Here is a 23016-nt window from a genome sequence, read left to right as displayed (position 1 = left end):
GCACTGTACAATGAGCATATGTAGTCATACAGTTAAAAACTAAAGATTGAATGAGAAGTGAAATTATCAGAAATATCAGAAACAGATTTGATTTCTAGTACTCTACCACTGTAAGTTTCAACATCAGGATCTGGGTCTGGGAGAAGCTTGGGTTTCTCTGTGTACAAAATAGTGTTTTATCATGTTAATTTGTATTAAAACATTCAAATTAGAATCATTTGCTTAAAAAAAATCTATTGATGAGATTAGTATTAATTCCTTTTTCACACAGCATTGACCCCACACTTTTTAGGAAAAGAGTCTTAAATTACACACTCACAAATAAAGAATTTTGCAAAAGCTTAAACATATCAGAGATACTATCCAACTGAAACAACTTCAGTAACAATTGTCTACATAGTACCATAATTTTTTTTTATATTTTAAGACTTTAAAATGCTTATTTCTGTATGATCAAAAGGTTTCTTATTGACATGGAAAAAAAGTTATCGTAGGCCTACCAGTAGACAAACCTAAATTGGTGACTACTGTTGAAAAGCACAATGTATTGATAACGCTTTAAGCTGGCAAATTTAGTGACTTGGACACCATAATCTTACTTTTACGATTTAGGGACATAATTATTAAGCATAACCCTTACAAAACACTCTACTCTCACTGATGCATTCTCAGGGATCATCTTTGTTAAAGATCCTGAGATTCAGTGCTCAATATTTGCAATAACACTAAAGGTCAGTTAAGTGTTGTTTTCTTTCCATGCTTGAACCCTTTGTTTTACTTCAGGGATACCTCAACATCTTTGATGAGCCTATCTGCTAATTATTTGCAATGACAACTAGGTCAGCAAGCCAGCAGAGCTGCTGTACACAACCAGTTGCTGAACAAGGTCTCTTTGCTTTGACATAATGCAGAATTTTATGGCTGCAGCTTGGTGCTCTTACACTGGGTCTGTCTCCACTGTTCTTTTTCCCAACACTTTTTTAAAAACTTTTTTTTTTTTTTTTACACTATTGTAACATCATCTGCAGTTTTCCTCCGCAATTGTGGAAAAAGGTCTTCAGTGTTCTCGGTTTTATTGATCACACTATTTTTTGTTGATTTAGTGCTTCGATTAAATCTTTCATTGCTTACACTGTAGAATTACTAATTCTGCTTCACAGCTTTTTTGCAGTGTTACCAGTTATCCAGCCTCCTGCCATGGAAACACCCCGATAACTACTTTAATGCTGATAATTCCCATCCAAGACATTCCACTTATCTGCTTTATCATTTAAAAGGGAGCAGCAATACTTAAGTCTACCAAGTCTTCATATAGATTCTTGAAATTATGGACTTGCTCATAGCTCTGACAATTTTAATGCTATTATGTTTCAATTCATCCATATGAAGTACAAGGCAACAAAAATATCCAATCAATGCAGGTCATTTTTCCGCCCTCCTTCTACAGGCATGTATGTCTGAACATTGAAAAAGATTTGGGAAATGCAGAATTAATTTCCTCTTTGGTAGATTGGAGTTAAGAAGCGTGATTCTGCTGCCAATATTTAGTGATCTAGAATGTTGTAATGCTAACTGTGCTGATGAGAAGGCCCTTGGAAGAACCTGAACACTTCAGTCACAACCGATTCTCTGATAAAAGAAAAAGAAACTAATTTATTGGTAATGATCATCCATTTTACAGTCTATCTAGGTCCAGGGAGACAAAAAAATACATCATAGTTATGTCTTGATTAAATCTGCGCAACGGAAAACAAATTCAAACATTCTGAAGCACTTTTCTCAGGCACTTCATTAGTCATTTCCAGGAGTGTGGCAATTTAAGCGAATTGTTGACATTCCAAGAAACAAAATTAAGGTGAGGAACTGGATGCTTTGGATCCAAAAGCTTCTGCTGTAGTACATTTTTATATAATGCATGAGAACAGTATATTCAAAGATATTCAAAGATATTTTAAATAGGGATAAAGTATTATTATACAGAATTATTATGAAGCATAATTAAAACGAGCTCTTGGGTAGTTATTAGCATCATTTTTAAGATGCTAATGGAAAAATGGAGACACACTGAGTAGTGGCTTATATAAGAAAATTTTATACTTCTATAGCAATTCAGATGTACCTGAAGTATATTCTAAAAGGTCTACATGCTACTCCCTGATTTGGGGAGTAAACTGATCAAACTGATCAAGTCTTTTAATAACAGGAGCTATTCCTACTGCAAATTTTTCAAACCAGTATTTTTTTATTTGTATTTTTATAACGTCTATCTTATTGTGTTGGGATAGCTCATGAAAAGATGCCTTTTTTTTTTTTTGGAAAGCAGAATATTTTATACAAGCCACAGTAAACAGTGTAATGCAGTGAAATGAACGCTCAAGACAGAACCATGACAGACTAGTAGACTAGAAAGAGAAAGCTAAGAGCAATCCATTAACAGAAGAAGCAAACCACCTCAATCTGGCAACCCGTTTAGGAAACATGCAGTAGTACGTAAACCTCAAAATCCATATACAGTTTTGTGAAAAAACAAAAAACGAAACACAAAAATAAGCAAAGTGGCAAGTAACATCTGGGGTTTGCCTTTTCAGAAATCAGCAATATCAGGATATGAATTCGTGTTAATTCTTAAATGAATTAAATTCTTAAATTCTTCTTAATTCTTAAATTCTTCTTCAATGAGCAGTCTTAACTGACACTCTTCCCTGGTCTAATGTTGCCAGCTTTCAGGCTGCACAAATCAATTTAAAACAGACTAAAAGAGAAAACATGCTATTTTTCCAATGGTATCTTAGAGGGAAAGACTGAGTTTTTATCTGAGGCTTAGGTTGTTTTTTTTTTCATTTATTTTTTGTATCTTTGTAGACAACTGTCATCATATTGCAACAGATTCAGTGAACACCTCATTTGTATCTCTTCAGAAATTTCTATTAAGCTAATAAATAACACAACAAAAGGATACCTGTCTGGGAGAAAACACTGCTAAGAATCCTAAAAAGGTACATTTACAATATACAAGCAACAAAAGGGCTGCAGGAAATGTATCTATCACAGACCTTTAAATCAACTCTGAAGAGGAAGCAGCAAAGTAAAATATATAATCTCAGTGGCAACACTCAGCACTGGAAGTAAGGAAGCTATTGTAATTTTATTTTTCTTAGATTGTGGACTGGCTCTAAATACGGTCAAACTTTGATGATTCAAAGAGCAAGAGATCACCAATTATAGATATCCATTTAATATGAGAGATGACATATATAGAATCACCACATTTTTACTTAAGATGATTTAATATTCCTGTTGGTAAAAAGCTAGCCTTTCACACTGTTCATATTTAAAGTGTTATGTTAGTTTCTAACAAAATAGCAGGTTATAATTCATCAATTGTATGGATTTTTTTTGTCATCCATAGATAATATTACTGTAAATGAGCGACTACACAAAAGAAGGTCAACATGATTTGGAAATAATTATGAAATCATAAATTGTCATGACTTTGAACAGAGAACAAAAACTACTCCAAGGAAAGGCAAACATTATTAATTACTTTATGATGTTTATTTAGGTAGTATTTGTGTTTAATTTTTTCACTTTAAACTTTTTTGTTATTATCATTATTAAAAAAACCTCACGGTTGTGGTTTTGGAAGCTAATCTTAAATTACGAGTATGATTATCCTAAAAATGCTCAGGGTATTTCCTTGGGAAACACTACATGTTGGGCTTGTAAATATGCTGAACAAATAAATATTATATTTTCTATGCAGTAAAAAGCATTGCTGACCTTCTGAACATTTACTACTATGACTAGCGCAGAGAGATTCCACCCTGTTTTTGTACCAACACAAATCAGTGCTGCCACACGTGAATGCCTCAATGGAATTCTTTGTTACTGATCTGCTGCTACAAAAAATAAACAAACATATGTATCCATCCAAGAAGGTAAAGGATTGAAATTTCTTGTCTTTGTGATTTTAAGTGAGAAACATCCACAAGCGTCAGCAAGGAAGACTCTTACTTGAAAGAAAAAGAGAGAGTCAACTAAAGCTCAACAAATTGTTTCATAAGAACATTCCTTAAAAAAGTATACAAATATAAAAAACATTTCAAAATATATGGTATTGTAGAAGCTAGTTAAATAATCTGACATACCTGAGGGAGAATTATGAGCTGAAGCCAAAGATTTGGATTTTGAATCTGAAAGTCGAGAAATGCTATTGGCTCGAGTTCTAGCAGAAACTTTACTACTATCTCCAGCTGATGTCAACCTTGCACCACTTCTGATAATAGCTTCTGGGGTACGAGATGAGGCAGTGCTTCTAGTTATTGTTGCTTCAGAATCACTACGTGCTGATAAAGAGCCAAGTCGAGTTCTGCGAGGTTGAGCAAGTAAGTCTATTCTGGAAATACCTCTCCTCCCTGAAGGAGGTTTTGATGTAGAACTTGTAGTGGACACTTCGGAAGCCACTGAAGCTTTATCAGCATCAGCAAGCTCACTATCTGAGGCTTCACCAAGCCGTGCTCTGCGCAAGAGAGAAGTCCTTGTAGGACGAGGTCTTGGAAGAGTGGTAGATTTACTAGATTGCCCAAGTGCAACAGGAGTGCTTTTTGATTTAGCTGACTTTCCTTCCATTTTGGAATGCAAAAGTTCATCTGCTGAGGCAAAAGGAACTCTTCCATGTGATTTGCCAGAGTAGGTTTCCTGGTCAGATGATAAAATATCAGAAATGGCGGAATGAGGTACACTAGATGTTTGGTCATCATCTGTCAAATCCACTGATGGTTGTCTCATTCTTCCACTAGATTGCACAGTTTTGCGAGTATCAGCTCTAGATCCACCATCTGAAGAACGACTTTTAGTTTTCTTTTCCATCTTTTCTCTAGCACTTGTTGCAGAAGATTTTAAAACATCCTTTGAAGGTGAACCAGAGGAACATCTATCTTTATATAAGGTTGTAAAGCTCTTCCGCTTCTGTGTGGATTTTCTTTCAGTGTCACCGGTAACGAGACTGATTGTGCTGGCTGTATCTACATCTGATTCTGGTGATATGGAATTATCTCTGTTATAGCTAGGAGTCTCAGGACCTTCATCAGTTTTATTTTCTTCACGGAGTTTAGCTTCAAGGAAAGCCATTACAGCTTCTGTGTCTTTTAAAATGAGTGTTGTATCTAGACTGGAATCAGTGTCCATTGAATCACTTCTGTCACGTGTCCTGTTTGCAGATGCTGAGGGGGCAACAGATCCACTTTGCTTATTAATGTGAGGAATAAGTTCTATCGGTATATTTGTGCTAGGCTTGTCTATAGTAAAGCTGCCTTGCCTCACTAACGGTTTTGAAGATTCCTTTTTTTCTCCTCCTGATGTTTTAGGACTTTGTCCTTTAATAGTTTCCTCATTTTTTCTTCTTTTTCCCTCACTCTGTGCCAACTTTACTTCTGTTTTATCAGTAACATGTCCAGGAGCTTTGTCTTGATTATCTAAAGTTTTGTGTGACACAGCAATCTCCTCCCTACCCTTCTCAACTTGATTTGTAGCAGGTTTTGTAGAAGACAGTTTTGAGGGTGTCCAGTGTCCTTGCTCCTTTCGTTCTTGTTGAACTTTTTGCTAAAGCTTGTTTCACTACAGAAGTTTCTCTGCCAGTTTCAGATCTCTCTTTACTGGAAGAGCTAGGGAAAGAAAAAACTTTTTCTCCTGTAGCTTTTGGTGAAAGACCGTTCACTGTTCTACCTGACTTAGCTATACTTCTGCCGTCAGCATCTGAGACACGAGCTGGAGTTTCTTTCTCCTGAAGTTCAGTGTCTTGCTTTTCACCTATTTCTGATCTCTGATGAGATGTAGTTTTTGTTCTGGAGCCTTCACTCACTTTCTCCTCTTTGGGAAGCTGTGGAAGTGTCCTCCTTTTTCGCTCACCTTGGCTGGTCACAGAAGTTGCTGAACCAGCACTTCTGATGGAAATACCAGACTCGCTGATGTCTGTGTCTGAAAATGAGGAAGAAAAAATAGCTAAGAAACCCATCCAATAGCAAGCTAAACACAAACATTAAATTCTTAAGATTGCATAACACTAATCAAGCAACATAAAACAGAATTGCAAAAAGTCATTGGAACATAAAAATGTCATTTGTCCACTTATCTATTCTATAGTGGGATCAATTATATTTAGGTAAACATATGATATAAAAGGTGGAACAAGCTCTCAGGTGACAGAGATTTGACTATCCCTATAAGCTTTTTGAGCAGGTAACTCTTCAAATAATTTTCCAGCTTAGCACTTGTTCTATTCTCATTAGGCATAATTTCATCTTATGGGTGAGAGTGGAAGCACTCGTATTATTACAGAGTGGAAACTGTGAATTACATTAACTACTTCCTAAACTATAACCAATAAGTTGAACATACTTGGCTCTATTATTTCATTTCATTTTGTAATAAAAACGGAACAAAATCATGTATGTTAACACAATTTTAGAACAGGTATCTCCTGATTAAAGACATTAGATATATAAAAAGATATTTCTGTATTACTAGAACTACAATATTAGGAGTGCCATACAAAAGAACAGTTTATTCAACACAAAGTCATTACAACCTAATCCAAAGTAGCTGATACAGCGCACGTGTCTACCAAAACAATGTCTAAAAGGTAGCAAGGGAATTACTACAATGAACCATTTGTGGTTTATCAGAGACCTGATAAGGTCAGAAAAAGCCATCTTCTCAGTGTTCTTCCTAAAAAGGTCATGTTGCAGGAAAATGGAAGGAGTCATTGCAGAAGCAGGGTAAGAATGCAAAGACAAAACATTTTTCCTCTTCTGATGCTTCAGACAGGCATGGTTTCTTCCCAAAGATCTTGATTGTGATCACCTGGTTGAATGGTATCTTGGGCTAACTACGACCTTCCCGATACTCTGAATGTATACTGTGAAAGGGCATGCTTTATAAACATGTATGTCATTGCTGCGGAGGGTATACACTATTTTTTCCTGCTTCATTCTAATTTCAGTATCTGTGCAGCATATAGTCTATGATTGCTCTCATATATAAAGGAAAGTTTTCAAAAATATGTAGAATTTGAGCTGTGCAAGAAGCTCTCCCTGAAAACAAACTTTTTGCCAGCAAAGTACACCAACACTGTATATATTAACCTGTTTTTGTGCTCCCACTCTAGGTTTAAATAGGTACACGATGTATCACAGTTACATCAGGACACAACTACAACAGGAAGGGGAAAGCCAGTTTTACATCCCTAAGCAAATTCAGCACCACATTTCAAAGTTCCTGAACAGAGTAAGACCCTCTCCTTTCTATTCACTCACTCCACAGCTGCTCGTCTCACCAAGGGGTTGCAGGCCCTCCCTGTGAAACCACCCCTCAAGGAACACTGAAGAGTAACTTTCAGTATTGAAAAGCCCTATGCATGAAGAAATTACTGTGGTTGCTGCTGTGCAGAGAGCAGAAACAATGCTTTTAATCCAAACAGAACATATAGCATGTCCTGTATATACACGTATATATGTACATACTGGAAAATATATATAATACATATATAGTAAATATAGTATATAGGTATAGAAAGCATCAGAAGAAAAACATCACTGATCAAATTCTTAGTGGATAGGGAATGTTCTTTAAGCAGAAAATATGGCTATCCCCCATTAATCATTGCAAGGAATAACTGATGCTGAATACCCCTATTTTAGGAATCAAACATTTTTCCCCCCAGTGTGTTAACTCTGCTATTCTTGCCTATTTAGCAAACATATCAGTTGTGCTGTCAGAAGCATGCCTTTATTGCTCAGAGACGATCATGCTCTGTGAATCACTCTGAATTTGAATATGTTTGGATGGTAAATAATTATTTTTGCAAGTTCATTTACCAATTATTGCAAAATAGTGTGACATATTAAAACAAATCTGCCAATACACTTTTCACCAGGAGAGATTTAAAAGCAACTTCTCTGCATTCCTTGCTGGTATCTTTCTATTAAGGCTTGTCCCCAGTAGTGGTTGTTCAAGCAGTATAAAGGCTCCTCCCTCTGCAAAAATTCTCTAACCGCTTAATTGAATATTAACAACTATACTGTATGTATACAGTTGTTCCTAGAATATTAATATACTAAACTGAATACTATGCTACTTTCTGAGCTCTTTAATCTTTCTTTTTGCTTTGCAGTGTCACACCTTTGATGAAGAAGGCAGAATGACTTGCATTTTTTTTTTGCATAACTTGTCCTATAACACCTATTTGGGAAGCAGGAGATAACTGAAATCTAACCAAAGTTTCTTAATTCCTGGATTATTTTTCTTGGGAATTATCACTTTAAAATAAAGTAATAAAAAATCAGAGGTTAAATGAAAATCAATATAACTGCTATTTGTGAAGATTGACTTCTCTCATACATACCAGGTCAAATCTTTTAAAGATATTTAGGCATGTAGCTTTCTTCTTGACGTATTTGAAAGTCTTTAGTAGAAGACGTGTGGAGTTGCTCAGCATTGTCGTTGTTAATATACATGCTATGTGAAGTTTAACTTTACTAAATCTTGAACATAACTCAAATTTCTGAAGAAAATACAGGCATCTAAGCCAACTAAAGATTTTGCAAACTGTTCTTTGGACATGCATATCAAGTAGTATTTACATTACATCTTAGGTGCTTGAATGCCTTTTAGATTTCACCCTAAGTATTTTAGAATTCTTGCAGTATGGGTATGCACTATACAGTTGTTGCTTCACTTACAATAAAGTTCTTATAACGGAAAAAGAAAAAGCATTCATCCCTCCAAAGATCCTGTTTAGTATCCCATCTGAAACTGAAAATTTAAACAAATCCAAAAAACAAGTGAGACTCAAACCCGTTGGTTAACCACCCAAAGGATGAGTCTTTTTACTCCAAGTAATGATTACTTTAAGCTATGATTTTAAGTGCCCTGTATGTATATCTGATGCTGCCAAGTAATACAGAATTATGTGTACATGATACATCAAATAATTTTTCACCCTTTCCATCTCCTTAGACATCTGCTATCCTAAAGAAGAGGATATGCAAAGTTCAACATCTATGAAGGGTGGAAAAGCTACTAGAGTAGCAGCAGTCACTGGTAAGACTTTTTTCCATGCATTGATACAGAAGTTTGCACTACACAACATCAAAAGCAAAATTTCTTTGAAAGCTACCACAAACAGCAAAATGAGACTCTAAAGGTAGAAGTTATTTTATTGCTTACTTTATTAAGTGGCCCCGACTTTTATGATTCTAAAACCATGTGAATTTACTTCATAAAGTAAATGATACAAAAAATACCCGTATTTGATTCAAATTCATTTAATTAAACATATTTACATACACTTTCATTTGCTGAATACAAGCCTAAATAGAGCTTCAGTTACTAATCAATACATAAAACTAGCTTCATTTTGGAGAAATTCCCAATAATATACCCGTTTCACTTTTTTTTTTTTCAATTTACTGTTCAAGTTATTAATTCAACTTTAGAATTAAAATTCATTTTCTTTCTCTTCCTTTCATTCTGGCAGAATAATACACAGAATTGAAAGCTAACTCTTTTGTGAAGAAGCTGTTGGCTTTTTTTCCAAGTACAGAAAAAAATTTACAGATAAGATCTCTATAAAGAGCACAGAAAATATCCGAATTCATTTACTAGCTTTATCTAAAATCTGAGGGCAGTAAAGTAAATCTACGACAAAACCACTTAGGAAATGCGTTCATTAGTTACAATTAAATTAAGATGTTCCAGGACAAATAGAGGGAATTTGAAAGAAAAAAAATCATTATAGGATTCAAGATTGAGTACCTCAGACAAGGGTTCAGTTCTCATAACGCAGGTGAGGAACTGCATTAGCTATCTACACTGACCAAGAAACGTATAATTTGGACAGAAAAATACGAACGTGATACTGCTTTTTTGCCTCAAAAAAAATCCCCAAACTATTTGTTTATTTATTAATATCACATAGAATTGATAAATGTTTTGGAGAAATCTCTGCTGCTACACTTTTACACTTGTTTGAGGACTCAAGGAGGAGCGTGTGTGTGGTGGGGAACAAAAAAAAAAATAAAAAACAAATCAGGAAACTGAGTAATAGGCAAGCTTAAGTTTGTTCTGCAGAAGGCCTGACTGCTGGGCAGAGTGCTGAGACCAGGTTTCCAGACTAAGCAGGGAGAGAATCACAGGATTCCACTCTGGAAGCCGTAATGGCTTGGTTTTATCAGTAGAAAATGCATTCTTCTGAGAGACTAACTAAAAAATCAGAGATATAACTTGCTCTGAAATTTAACAGATGTATGTATTCTTGAAAATCTGAAGAAAGCCAGCAGCTATAACAAAAAATAGAGAACACATATTATACTTCTGAGTGTAACTTTGTAAAAAAAAAAATAACTAAAAAGATGCTTAGAACTATAGAAAAAATAATTTATTCTACTCACCAATGTCTAATGAGGTTATTGGACACATTCTGTACGTGGCAGTGTATCTTCCAAAGTGGTGTACAGAGAAAAGCACTTTGTACTTTTAAAGTACACTTTTTCCCTAATTAAAAATCTTTTAAACTTTGTTGTGAATTTCAACGTCAGCTGGAATAAGAGGAAATGCTGGAATTGCAAGACACAAATATCTCTCCAGCAGGTAGACTGATAATTGGTTAACTTTTGGTCACTAAACAGCATATCAGTTTCGAAATATGGACATTCATTGAGATGACATCCCTTTGTAGTTACCAGGCAATTTTGCAACAAAGAGCCACATTAACTCACAAAATTTACAGAAGACAATTGAGGAACTACTTTGCAAGATTTATTAAATTCTACCTTAATATGCAAATACCAGTATTAAAATTCCACTAGAGTTAAATTACCATTTCTAGGCTGAAACTGAGAGGAAGAAAACAGAAGGTAAGTAACATAAGCAACTGCCTCGCAGTGAAGAGTGCAGACGTTAAAGAACATACAAGAACATACTACTTAAAGTCACAAATGTTTAACTAAGGACAGACAGTTGTTCATTGCTGGAGATAAAGTACGTTTTCTATGTTTCCAAGATCAGGAAGTACACTTCTACTACTCAGCTGACTAATAACTGAATAGTGAGTTTCAGGTTGGACTGTTTAATAGTCCATCCATTAAAATCCTGTTTTGAATTTGGGCAGTACTGAAAAAGATGTAAGGAAAGAAACATACTATGCAGACCAAATCAAATCTCACTCAAGTGAAAGTTTTTTTATATCACAAACTTAATTTTTTTTAGTAACATTCAGTTTAATTTTGACACTCTTCAGACACATTAAAAAACACTACCACTGAGCTTGTTTTTACGTTGCTTCTTCTCAAAGACATGCAAGAATTTCAGGTGAAGATAAGGTGCAAAGAATAAGAAAGTTACTTGTTTAGGTACATAACTGCTCTTTTCCCCTTTCAGAGGTTTCTTCATCAGGTATTATGACAACAAGAACTGCTTTTAGTACCGTTTTCTAGTGGAGCAGGCACAGGTGACTCCAATCTGATGTCATCATGATCATGACGTGTGTGATTGGCAGCCAAACTGGCCCACTGTGATACCCAACGTTTACTTCCAGGGGCAGCAGAACCTTCCTAAGGAAGATAAAAAAGCAGAAGAAAAATTACTTATAGATTAAAAGCATGCTCTCATTACAGATTTTCCTGGAATAGAAGTGTTAGACACTTTTCCTGGAGGAAGTTGAAAAAGGAGTTTACTTCAATAAATTTTAGTTATCACTTCTATAATGGCAACATAAATGACTCTATATAGACACAGAATCAGTACAGAATAAGCAGCATTTCCTAGTGCAATGAACTTTTAATCAGAACCTATAGGAAATACACTAGAACATGTGTCTGCTTCAAAACAGAAGAGCGGGAGAGAAACATGGTAAGTGTGCGCACAAGAATTAAGAACGTGCTTCGGGAAGATAACAAAGTTATATTTTACCAGGTTACAAGACACTTTTGTCCACATACAATATTGTATTTACTTCTTTCGGGGAAGACTACCTCAAGGACTGAAAGAATAAGATAATTTGTGATGGAAAGTAAAGGAATATCAGATCACTTGTTTGGCCTAAATAACAAAGCAAAGTACAAAGATTAGTTTTATATCACCCTACTGGATCGTTATCTGATTTTTTTTTTTTTTTGGTAGCTGACCTGGAAAGTAAATTGATTTGATATCCTGAAGGGAAAGCCTTTTGAAACTTTTTTCCATTTGAAAAAAGAAACATAGAAAGCAAAACATCTGCTTATGCTGTATTCTTGTAGTACAAAAACCTTTTTTTTTTTCCCCAAACCAGATTTCTAAATACAATGCAATATTCCTGTTTTATCCGATATACTATAGTTTTGCTTGCTTACTTCCCTAAAAGAAGACAGCAGACAACTATGGCTGTATGTATATGTACACATGCACACATGTGGGCTGTACACTATTGAAAGCTTTATAGGAGTTTAGTTGGTCTACCTTACTGGAATCAAAACACCAAATTCTGCAAATAAAAAAAAGTCACTGACCGTTACTATAGACAAGTAAAACAAGAAATTACAATTCAAGATCAATAAAAGAGATGGAAAGGGCATGAAAATATGAGTAACTTGCTCCGTAAGAAAATTTGCAGGTGCTATTGCAAAGGTTAGATGGAGCTCTGCTGCCTTTTGAGATGTTGGCATTTATATTCAAAATGTTGATTTTTGCCTAATGCATTGGCCACTCTGGGATTCTACTCTTTGATCAGGAACCAACTCTTTATATTTTATAAAATTTATTTAGCAGAAATGGAATGGTGAAAAAATGTCATCTAGTGTATGAGGGCTTCTTTCAAAATTAAACGTAACTTAGACATCAAATCTCTAAGAAGACTTGAATTTATGGTCTTGAATGTCTCTTAATTATATGGATGACCCTAATTAATGAAAACAAAAGCATCATGAATCTATTTCAGAATGTTATGAATGAAGTATGCACAGACTGATCAAATCATCAACTACTGTGTCTACATGCTGAAATCATCTTATAATAAAAATGTTACAAAATAAAAATCTAATAACAGGAAAGTAGGGCAATTCAATGTTTCTGTTATTTATGGGCATTTCTGAACACAATGTAAGGAAAGAGTGCCAGAATGAATCATATTACAAAAAAAAAAAAGGCAAAAATGTGCAGCATTTATGTATTGATAACAAAAACCATTGCCAGTGCTGAAGCTTCATTTTTCTTTCATGTCTAAATTTTGTCTACTCTATTTTCCTGTCCCTACTAGCAAATATCCATCTTCAATAAAGCAAATAATTGCAGCCTAAACTAAATATGATGGCAGTCCCAATTATCTTTGCTACAGAAAATCCTAATTCTTTCTGTACTATCTAGCCAATTCCATACAGATATGATTTCTGACACATAATCAGCAATCTGAATTCCACTTTGCAGTGAAGTATAAAGATTTTGTGAATTAACTGTAATTACCCTGCCAAAAAACCTTTTCTACACACAAGTGGATGCCAATGTGTTTTATCAACTCTGTATATACAAGCACAAACAACAAAGCTATCAAGTTTCTTTTAACAGTAGTTTAAACATGGAGAATTTAGTACCTTAATAAAGTTACAAAATGTCTTTTATTAAATCTAATATGCATCACTATAATAAAGCTTAACTCCAAACAGTTTAATATCCAAATGTGAAAGCTTTATAAAACATTTAGGATAACAGAATATGACCTTTATTTATTTTCCCCTACTAATTCATATGCTTGCATCTTGCAGGCTTTCCATAAGCAATCCTCCAAATCTTCTCTTGAATAAAAAGAGGAGTTTCCTAGTTTTTCAGGCTTACAGCCAGGCTTACATAAGAGACACCAGCATTTTAACGTTGCATTGCATCTGCTTTCCTTTATGTTTATCATATATTCAAACCGAATTTGAAAAACATCCACAGAAAAAATATCCATGGATTTCTGTAGACAAATTTTGCAGCCTGAAGATTCAGAGCTTTAGGCTCTACATCTGGAAAAAGCCACAGCACATGTATATGACACCTGAAAGCCTCTCCAATACTTGGCATTTCACAGTACAATAATAGTAACTTTAAATAAATTTCAACAAACAGAATCAAAGTCTTTTAAGACACATGTTCCAATCATCTCATGTTGTAAGAATCAGACCACGCCATCCTTTCATGAATTTAAGCGCCATTTTGAAAGCAGTCTTCTGGCTTCTCCCCTTTCCACCCCTGTTTCTGAACCACATTCCTCCAGGGGTGGTGATCTTTTTTTTTCTTTCAAATCTCCGTACTCACTCTATTTATACCAATGTTTCCACATCTGCTTACAGAACAACATTGACATCTATCTCAAATATTTTTTTTCCTTCTATTGCATTTACTTCCCTAACACGGCAAACCCCACATCATACCCATGTCAGCTACTGCTTTGCTACAGTAGACGAATTTAATGGTACCAAACTGTTGTTGTAAAGTAAATATCCATTCACTTAATTATCTGAGCAGACCTCTCTGTAGTTTAGAATTCACCCTTCTTAAACAAGAACGGTAACAAATCTCATGCCAATATTTCAGAGTTTCACTACCACTTCCCATCACAGAGACAACAGTTCCCATTTCTACTGGCAATACATCGCCCAGTGCATCCAAGGGTCATGCTTGCCTTTTCACAGCCACAGGACCTTGGTGACACAATCATCCTACGTTCTAAGTTCATAGCATCTAAGTCCAAACAAAAAACAAGCATCAAACTTAAGACTCAATGGTTTCTCTACAAAAGGATAGGAAATTCGTGTAATAAGATCAGACAACAAAAGGACATAGAGCCTCTAAATACGCGTGCCGCTCTCCGCTTATACTCTCCGCTTCTAAGGAGCAATACAAGTATTTACATGAATAAAGTTATTCAGTATTCACAATGTCAGCACTATTATTTACTTTAATCTTCAGTGACAAAGACATGAAGTAGGCATTCAAAACAAGAAAAGGAACATTGTCGTCAATGGCACTGATGACCCTGCAGACAAAGAAAAATAAAAGAGGTATGTCCTTAAGAAGCACATCAAAAACGATATTGACAAATCATGTACATGATTTAAGAACTGTGGGTAGCATATAGTCACTGAAAATTAAATGGAAATTGGATGGATAAGTCATAACCCTAATTCTCTTTGTTCTCTATCGTATTTAACATTTGTTCTTAAACCACTTACCTTGGTTGGCAAATGGCAGCTCATAATATAGAAAAAAACTTTAAAATATTTTACATAAATGGATTTAGTATTTTTAATGCCTAGGCTTATAACCACTGAAAAGGCAAAAAACAGAGCATGCAAGCTCAATCCAATTGTGTCAGACGTTTACTCAGCATTTCATCTAGTCTCATGACTCCTTCAAAGTACCAAAGCTTGTCATATCAAAGGAAAAAAGTGAGAATTTCTTTATAAGAAAAGCAAATTGTATTCCCTTCAAAGCAAGTTATTTACAATGTGCCCTGTAAAGTGAACATATTTAAACTCAGGATAATCTTTCAACCCCAAAATGATTTTATAAAATCCTCATAATTCCCCAAGCCATCTTTTTCATCTTCCAGAACCGAAATCTCTTAAATTTTTAACCACTTCTTCTATGTCAAACATGTTCTGATTTCATCTCATTCTTCTAAATCATCTATAGGTGCAACTGACGTAGGCAGATGCAACAAGACCTCCCCACAGCCTGGGACACTGAGCTACCCCAAGGTTATCTGATTATTTAGGCAAAATCTTCAATAAGGTTTATTCACTTAGGATCTGCAGCTCAGTAATGCAGTAAGTCTTCCAAAAAGCACAAGCAGAAAAGCTCACATATAACGAGAATACGATGCTCATGTACTTTGCAAATCAAACACACCTGCCTCTCCCTTTCCTAATAATAAAACAAGCAATCTGTTTTGGTTAAAAAAAAAAAAAAGAATTTATATATTACAACCTTCTCTCCAGTTGAACCAATAGTTATCCTCATGACTATTTCTCTACTACAAAATTATGAAACACACCTCTGTTTTTCTGGATTAGCTTCTCTTTTACTTCCATATATGTATTAACCTACTTCTATTTTTACGTTTCTCTAGTAAGCTTTTTTCCAACCTTCATTTACCCTCATCTCTTCCTACATTAATTCATGCTATATCCATGTTGTTTCATCTCCTTTACTTACAGAGCAATTACCATTTTTCCCCTGCTACGCCTCATAATAATCCTATAAATTATGACTACGCCAAGATAACCCACTCCTTTCCCAATACATGAAGAAAGCTTATGTATTCAGCAAAGCATCCATAGTAATAAAAAGGGACCATTTTTGTAATTTCAACTTAATTCAAAGGGAGTGTTCATATTCCATTGCCAGAAGGGTTCTTAAACCTGTCCTATGATTGCAGAAGTCTCGGTCTTCTCAAATCAACCTGTTATTTGTAAAGTATGATACCTGGAAAGCTCAATCATGGTCATAAAATAAATCATATATTCTTCTGCTGTTATAAATAGGAAAAATACAGAAACGGAAACAAATCAGTACTTTTGATAATCTTAAAATCTCACAAGGCACAAAAGAGCTGAATGCTGCGAAAGGCATGAAAAAGAGGAGTAAAATTGCAGTTACAGATTCATTCAAAGAAGCAAGGTGCAGTAACCTTAGAAAAATGACTCAAAGACACTAATCCAGATACACTGACTTATTTAGTGTACCAGGGCTGCACAATAGCTCAAATACAAAAACGACAAAGTACACTTTTTCTATGGAAAGCAGTCTTCTAGATACCAAAACCAATACATTTGCATGGCAGGCAGACCGTCGTACTTTAAGCTTTTGATGTATTCCAGAAAAATTGCCCATTTAGAAAGTTTGTTAATTTACAAGATGGTATTTCAGCACCAATTTGCCATGGCAAGCAGAATAAATGTGATGTGCTTCGTTATCAGATTTAATTCTGCTCCAGTCTGAGCCTGTTCTATTTCTAACACATTTTAAGCTATCTTTTATCCATCACCATGATATCAGAATGTCTCCCAGGACTTCAATATGCAATATGATTAACATCTAGCTCATGTGCATATTTTGAGTCATATACAAAGAACAGACATTTTCCTTTGCCTAATCTTTTATCAACTGATTTAATTATACTGCTTTTGAGGCAACTAACGTAAGTGATTTCTCATGAGTGGCATCTCATTTGAGAAACGAAACCCTGAATTTAAAAACCTCTGGCTTCGTTAAAAAAATAATCTGAGATGTATTCTCCATATTTTTTTTTCCTAGCTGGCTTTGTATCACACATTAAATGCATACACCTTATTTCTGATTTTTAATATAGTTACTTGCTTTGGGCTATAAAACATAACCAGCTTTTCCTCAATTCCACTGTATAAACTACAAGAAACATATACTGTGCAAATGTGTGTTGCAAAGGCAATGTTGCAACAAAATTCCTGCTACTTCCCATACACTGGTATTAGTGCACATAGAAAAGTAGCAAAGTTTAAACTTTTCCCAATTTAACTTGCCTCTCTTTGACGTAGAGATTTCAATAATGCAATAAAGGATTAAGAAAAATAAAGAACTTAGAGACCTGAGCTAATATTTTCCAGGCAAGGTTTTGTTTGCTCTTTAACACTTACTTCTCAATTATTAGTGCTCTCTCATTGGAAGAAAAAAGAAGACCATCAAAAGTTAAATTCTACCTCTGTGTCAAGAAATCCAGTTGTACTCAGTGGTCTTTTTTCTTCCAGCACTACTGTAGCAGAATTTATAGCCCAATCTTTTACTAAATCTTTCTGGTTCTCGTTGATAACAGGCCTATTATAATCCTGGCTGTCATCCACTCCAAATACCTGAAAATGAAACAAACCATTACACACATTAACCCAATACCATCCTGATACAATGTTCAATGTTAATGGATGGATGGTGGCATGCTGGATAGTGAGTTCAAGTATTTTTTGTTGTATTATGTTTATCTGACATCTCGATGAAATCTACAGATAAAATAGAAAAAATACCTACTGCAATTTAAAAAAGAACAGAAGTTTATGTCATCACTGACAAATCAAGGATCTGCTATCTGGAATGGTCACATATGAAAAAATGACACTGATGAAAGAAACAAACAGTGAAACCAAAATTATTACAAAAATCATCATAAGTCCATTTTCCCAGTCAAGGAAAAAAATCAAAAACTAAACCCACCACATTTTCAGAATTTTGTCATTGTCTAGTGAAAACAAGAAATGTAAATGCTTAGCTTACATTTACCACTAATACACTCATTAAATTATTTCTTTAATACAAACAAGATTGCAGTTTTTCACTTATCAGGAACTTAGCACACATCAGAAGTTCACCACATCTCACAATGTCTAATAATCTCATTCAGATGTGCCTTGGTATGTGTCATCTACTTTGTTGTTTCCTACTGATGCTTATAGAATCCAATATATATATCAATGATATATTTGCTTATAGTATACTGTTTGTGAGAAACAATTTTCCCATGACATTCAAAACCATAGCTCATAGAGAAAAATACTAGAAAACATTAGGTATGTTTTAGCTATTGACAAGATAATGTAGTGAAAGGGAGTTAAGCAGGACAACCAGCCAGTATACATTCTGTCAAATTTCTTGAGTCATTAAGGAATATCAATTGCTTTCAGAATTTATGTATACTTCAAAGATATTTAAGAGAATATTTTGTACCTTGGAAATGTACCTACCATCTATAAAATTTACATTAAAACTGGCTGCTAGAAAGAAGCTATGACATCAAAAAAGGCTTTATCTTGAAGAAATGAAAATGACTTTCACATGTGTTATGCCCCTGCAAAAAAATGACTAGTACAAAAGAGAAAGAGCTATAGAATTATTTTTCCCCCCAAAAAATGTTTTGTAATTCAGTTTTGCACAGTAAAGCTAGAGGCCTAGTTTATTAAAATCCTCCATGTTTGTGTATTTTAAAGGGATTCACCACTAGATGGCCACAAACCATAACGTTTGTTAATGTCTCAGAAGCAGAGGAAAGAAAAAAAATTAAGCACCCAATCATTCTGCTCCTGCTAATGCTCCCCAAATTTGTAATAAAAAAATTAAATCATGTCTAGGTATTCTTATGCATGAGTTGCTTGAGAGTATTTTATAAATATTTATTTCCTTAGAAAAAGTGTAACAGAACATAAAACTCCTCTCTTTAAAGATATGCTTCTGATTTGTACAGTTGCAGCAATTTTTGAAGATAGGAACAAACCAGCTGTCATTCAGTGCCTCCTTTCTTTGAATATATCATTACTTTGCAGCCACTTTTTCCTTGTTTAATATAGTTTACTGTCTAGAGTTTTACATGTTCTTAAATTAAATGAAATTCTGATTTTATCACCTAAGCATCTGAAGGAAAATATGAATTCATACTTCCATAACTACAGGAATCAGGACTACAGAAGTAAATTGTTGCTTACAAATCTCTTAGTATTAGCTGGTGGCACATTCATTTACTGTGCTGAATTTCTTTACTTGTATCACAAACATGACCTAGGTTTCTTTCATTCATCGTTACCTCTTCTAGTCTTGAAGCCCTTTTTTAAGCAAATTTTAGTTTTCTTCTTCCATTATTGAAATTACTGCAAAAGCAAATTTGAATGTTGTCTTTTTTTTTTTTTCCTTCTGTGAAAGGCAATATTTGCAACAATAAGATCCAAGTAACAGATTTACCTCCTAATACTACTTCCAATGCACCCTCTGTAAATAAAGTGGGGGTATCATAGGCAAGAAAAAGTACTGCAAATATCTGGAGATGTTCTTAGTTAGAAAGAAAGGGAAAGCATCTTCTTCGATAAATTAATGCTTTGTGAAAGCACCTGCCCTGCTGAAGTTGCATTCCTATACTACCTCAAAACTCCCCTCCTTGGGATGGGCCAGGTTCACACAAGTGCGATCTAACCCAAAGACTAAAACTTCAGAGCTGTGATATAAAAAAATCCCTTTAAAACCAGATGACATTAATAGATGTTTAAGACTTTACATATGACAATGAAATGAAAGGAAAAATAACTCATACTTAATGCTTCACAAAATTCAGAACATCTCTGACACACCAAAACTGAATAGTGTCAGAATTTCAGGATCAACCAATCCACTTACAATGTCTACCAAATAATGAAAATATACTCTCAACATAAAGAATAGCCTAAAGGTTTGTGCTGGAAACTGTGTTGCTTCCATCTAAAAAATGTTACTTGTAGTTAACCGGTTGCTGTCATAAGGTATGGGTGTTTTGACTGAAGCCTCAACAGATAAAGGCCTCTATCCTCCTAAAGACACTGAAAAACATTCTTCAAGATTTCCATTTCTTCAGAGCTTTCTGTTCTTTAAGTAACTTCATGATTTCAAATGAGATTAACTTAACCACCACCAAAAAAAAAAATCCAGAGGAAATGCTGGTGACACCTACCTTTGCATCTCTTAACTATTTATACAAAAAGAGTGAAGTTTCTTTCTGTAAAGCTTGCATTTGTCAGAAGCAGCAGCCACAGCTTTAAAGAGAAGCAACTACCATCTGTATTTTGATCAATTGTGTTTTTGAGAAGAAAAAATGAAGCCAGATTACAAGATGCAGGTTTGGACATGGCTGAGTTGTTTGAAAACTGAGAAGGATGCTTTTTTTTTGTTTTTGTTTTTTGCTAAAATAGGTAAAGGGAGTTTTAACATTTGTTTATGACTTAGAAAACTTTCCTAACTATCTCAAATCACAGGTATCCAGCATAATGCTGGTCAATAAAAAAATAGGTATGCTTTTTTTTTTTTTTTAAATCACTGCAAACAATAAAACTTCTACAAAGTAATGATTTTGCTTTTTTTTTGGAGAGCACCTGGGGGATGGATAGTAATGATTTTTTTTTTTATTTTTTTTAAACTTAGGTACTTGTAAGTAACATGAACAAAGCAATTCCTAGAAATTTATTTAAGATATTAATGCTGTTTTTAAACATGTCTTTTCAAAATGAAACTATAAACTCACTGAAGAAGCTAACTCAAAAGTTAAAGTTTTCTGGCCTGCTCTAGCCTATTATTGTTCATTTTTATGGAATGGTAGCTTAGCAGAAAGACTAGTTTATTTTACCCTGAATGCTATAAATTTCATAAAGTTACAAAACAGAAAACGGGATCATAATTTTTCCAGAATCCCTGAAATGTGACCAATGGGGGAAAAATCCAGGCACTGCCAAAATCTGCAGCATTATTTGGGGTTGCTACAGCATCTCTGCCACCCGGCTGTAATGGTGGAACTGTCAGAAATATTGTGTAAGCTGTGGTGGTGGGGTTTATAAATAACTACTTAATTGTTAAGAAGCATGAAACAATTTCCATTGCAAACCAGAACATTTTGAATGGCAGGGGAACAACAACATTTGTGCATGAAGTCAAGCCCCGTTTATGAAATGTAGTCAAAATAATGTTGTTTAGCCTGAAATGCAACTGGCCTTTACACAAATGGATTAACAAGTGATAGAGCAACTGCATCTGGTTTTGGTCCCCCAGTGGAAGAGAGAAATGGACAAATTGGAGAGCTCAGTTGGAGCTGCCAAAGCAGTCAAACTGGAGCACTTCCCCTGTGTGGAGAGTTTGGGCAAGCTGGGCTCAGGGAAGGCTTTGGAGGTGCCTAAAAGCAGCCCCCCTGTACCTATGGGGAGAGCATCTGGGTGACACAGCCAGGCTCTTCACAGTGGGGCGCAGCAGGAGGACAAGGGACAACACGCACAAGTTGAAACGAGAGGTTCAGATGGCATGTAAAGGAAAAGCTTTTTCAGCCTGAAGACACCCAAGCAAGGTGGCCCAGTCTGTGTCTCTGGAGGGTTTCCAAGAGCCAAATGGATAAAATCCTGGGCAGCCTGTTTGACTTCAGGGCTACGCCTGCTTTGATCAGGGAGTTGGACTAGAAACATCCTGAGGTCCCTTCCAGTATATGCAATCCTACGATCTTTAATAATAGCGATCCTAGATAATAACTTAGTACCTTGGGTCAGCCTTGTATCTCAAAATCGGTAATAACCTCGCAGCTGCAGAGCTGCTTACACCATAGCTGACATCATAGAATCATAGAATATCCTGAGTTGGAAGGGACCCTTAAGGATCATCATGTCCAACTCCTGGCACCACACAGGTCTACCCAGAAATTCAGACCATATGACTAAGAGCACAGTCCAAACGCTTCTTGAATTCAGACAGGCTTGGTGCAGTGACCACGTCCCTGGGGAGCCTGTTCTAGTGCGCGACCACCCTCTCAGTGAAGAACCTCTTCCTGATATCCAGCCCGAACCTCCCCTGTCATAACTTGCCACCATTCCCTTGGGTCCTATCATTGGTCAGTAAAGAGAACAGACTGGCACCTGCCCCTCGACTCCCTCTCGTAAGGAAGCTGTAGACCGCGACGAGGTCTCCCCTCAGCCTCCTCTTTTCCAGGCTGAACTGGCCAAGTGACCTCAGCTGCTCCTCATACGTCTTCCCTTCTAGGCCCTTCATCATCTTTGTAGCCCTCCTCTGGACACTCTCCAACAGTTTCACGTCCTTTTTGTACCGTGGCGCCCAAAACTGCACACAGTACTCAAGGTGAGGCTGCACCAGCGCAGTGTAGAGGGGGACAATCACTCCCCTTTACTGACTAGCAATGCCGTGCTTGATGCACCCCAGGGTATGGTTGGCCCTCCTGGCTGCCAGGGAATGCTGCTGGCTCATATTCAGCTTGCTGTCAACCACAACCCCCAGATCCCTCTTTGCGGTGCTGCTGTGCAGAACAGGTAATGTCCAGATGTATAACAACAGACGTATGACAAAGTCTTCCACGTCAACAGGAAAAAGGACAGTTCTTGAAACAGACTTTTAAATTTGAAACCAACAAATGGTAAATTCTCCAGACGTGTCCCTATGATAATCCACTGACATCCTGTGCTTCTCCCAGCAAAA

At 35.6% G+C, this 23016-nt stretch overlaps 1 protein-coding gene across 1 annotated transcript in view; it reads right to left on the bottom strand.

Moving 5' to 3' along the window:
• The window catches only part of CEP170 (centrosomal protein 170), a 101025-nt gene that overhangs the window by 20464 nt on the left and 57545 nt on the right, over positions 1 to 23016 (bottom strand). Inside the window, 4 exon segments of the mRNA XM_048079926.2 lie at positions 4149 to 5596; positions 5598 to 5976; positions 11483 to 11609; positions 17748 to 17897. Of these exon segments, the coding sequence (XP_047935883.2) occupies positions 4149 to 5596; positions 5598 to 5976; positions 11483 to 11609; positions 17748 to 17897 (2104 nt within the window).

The sequence above is a fragment of the Anser cygnoides genome, chromosome 3 (genome assembly GCF_040182565.1).
Source record: "Anser cygnoides isolate HZ-2024a breed goose chromosome 3, Taihu_goose_T2T_genome, whole genome shotgun sequence".
In the NCBI taxonomy this organism is placed as follows: Eukaryota; Metazoa; Chordata; class Aves; order Anseriformes; family Anatidae; genus Anser; species Anser cygnoides.
The sequence above is the reverse complement of the archived record's forward strand: the minus strand, read 5'-3'. Positions and strand labels throughout refer to the sequence as shown.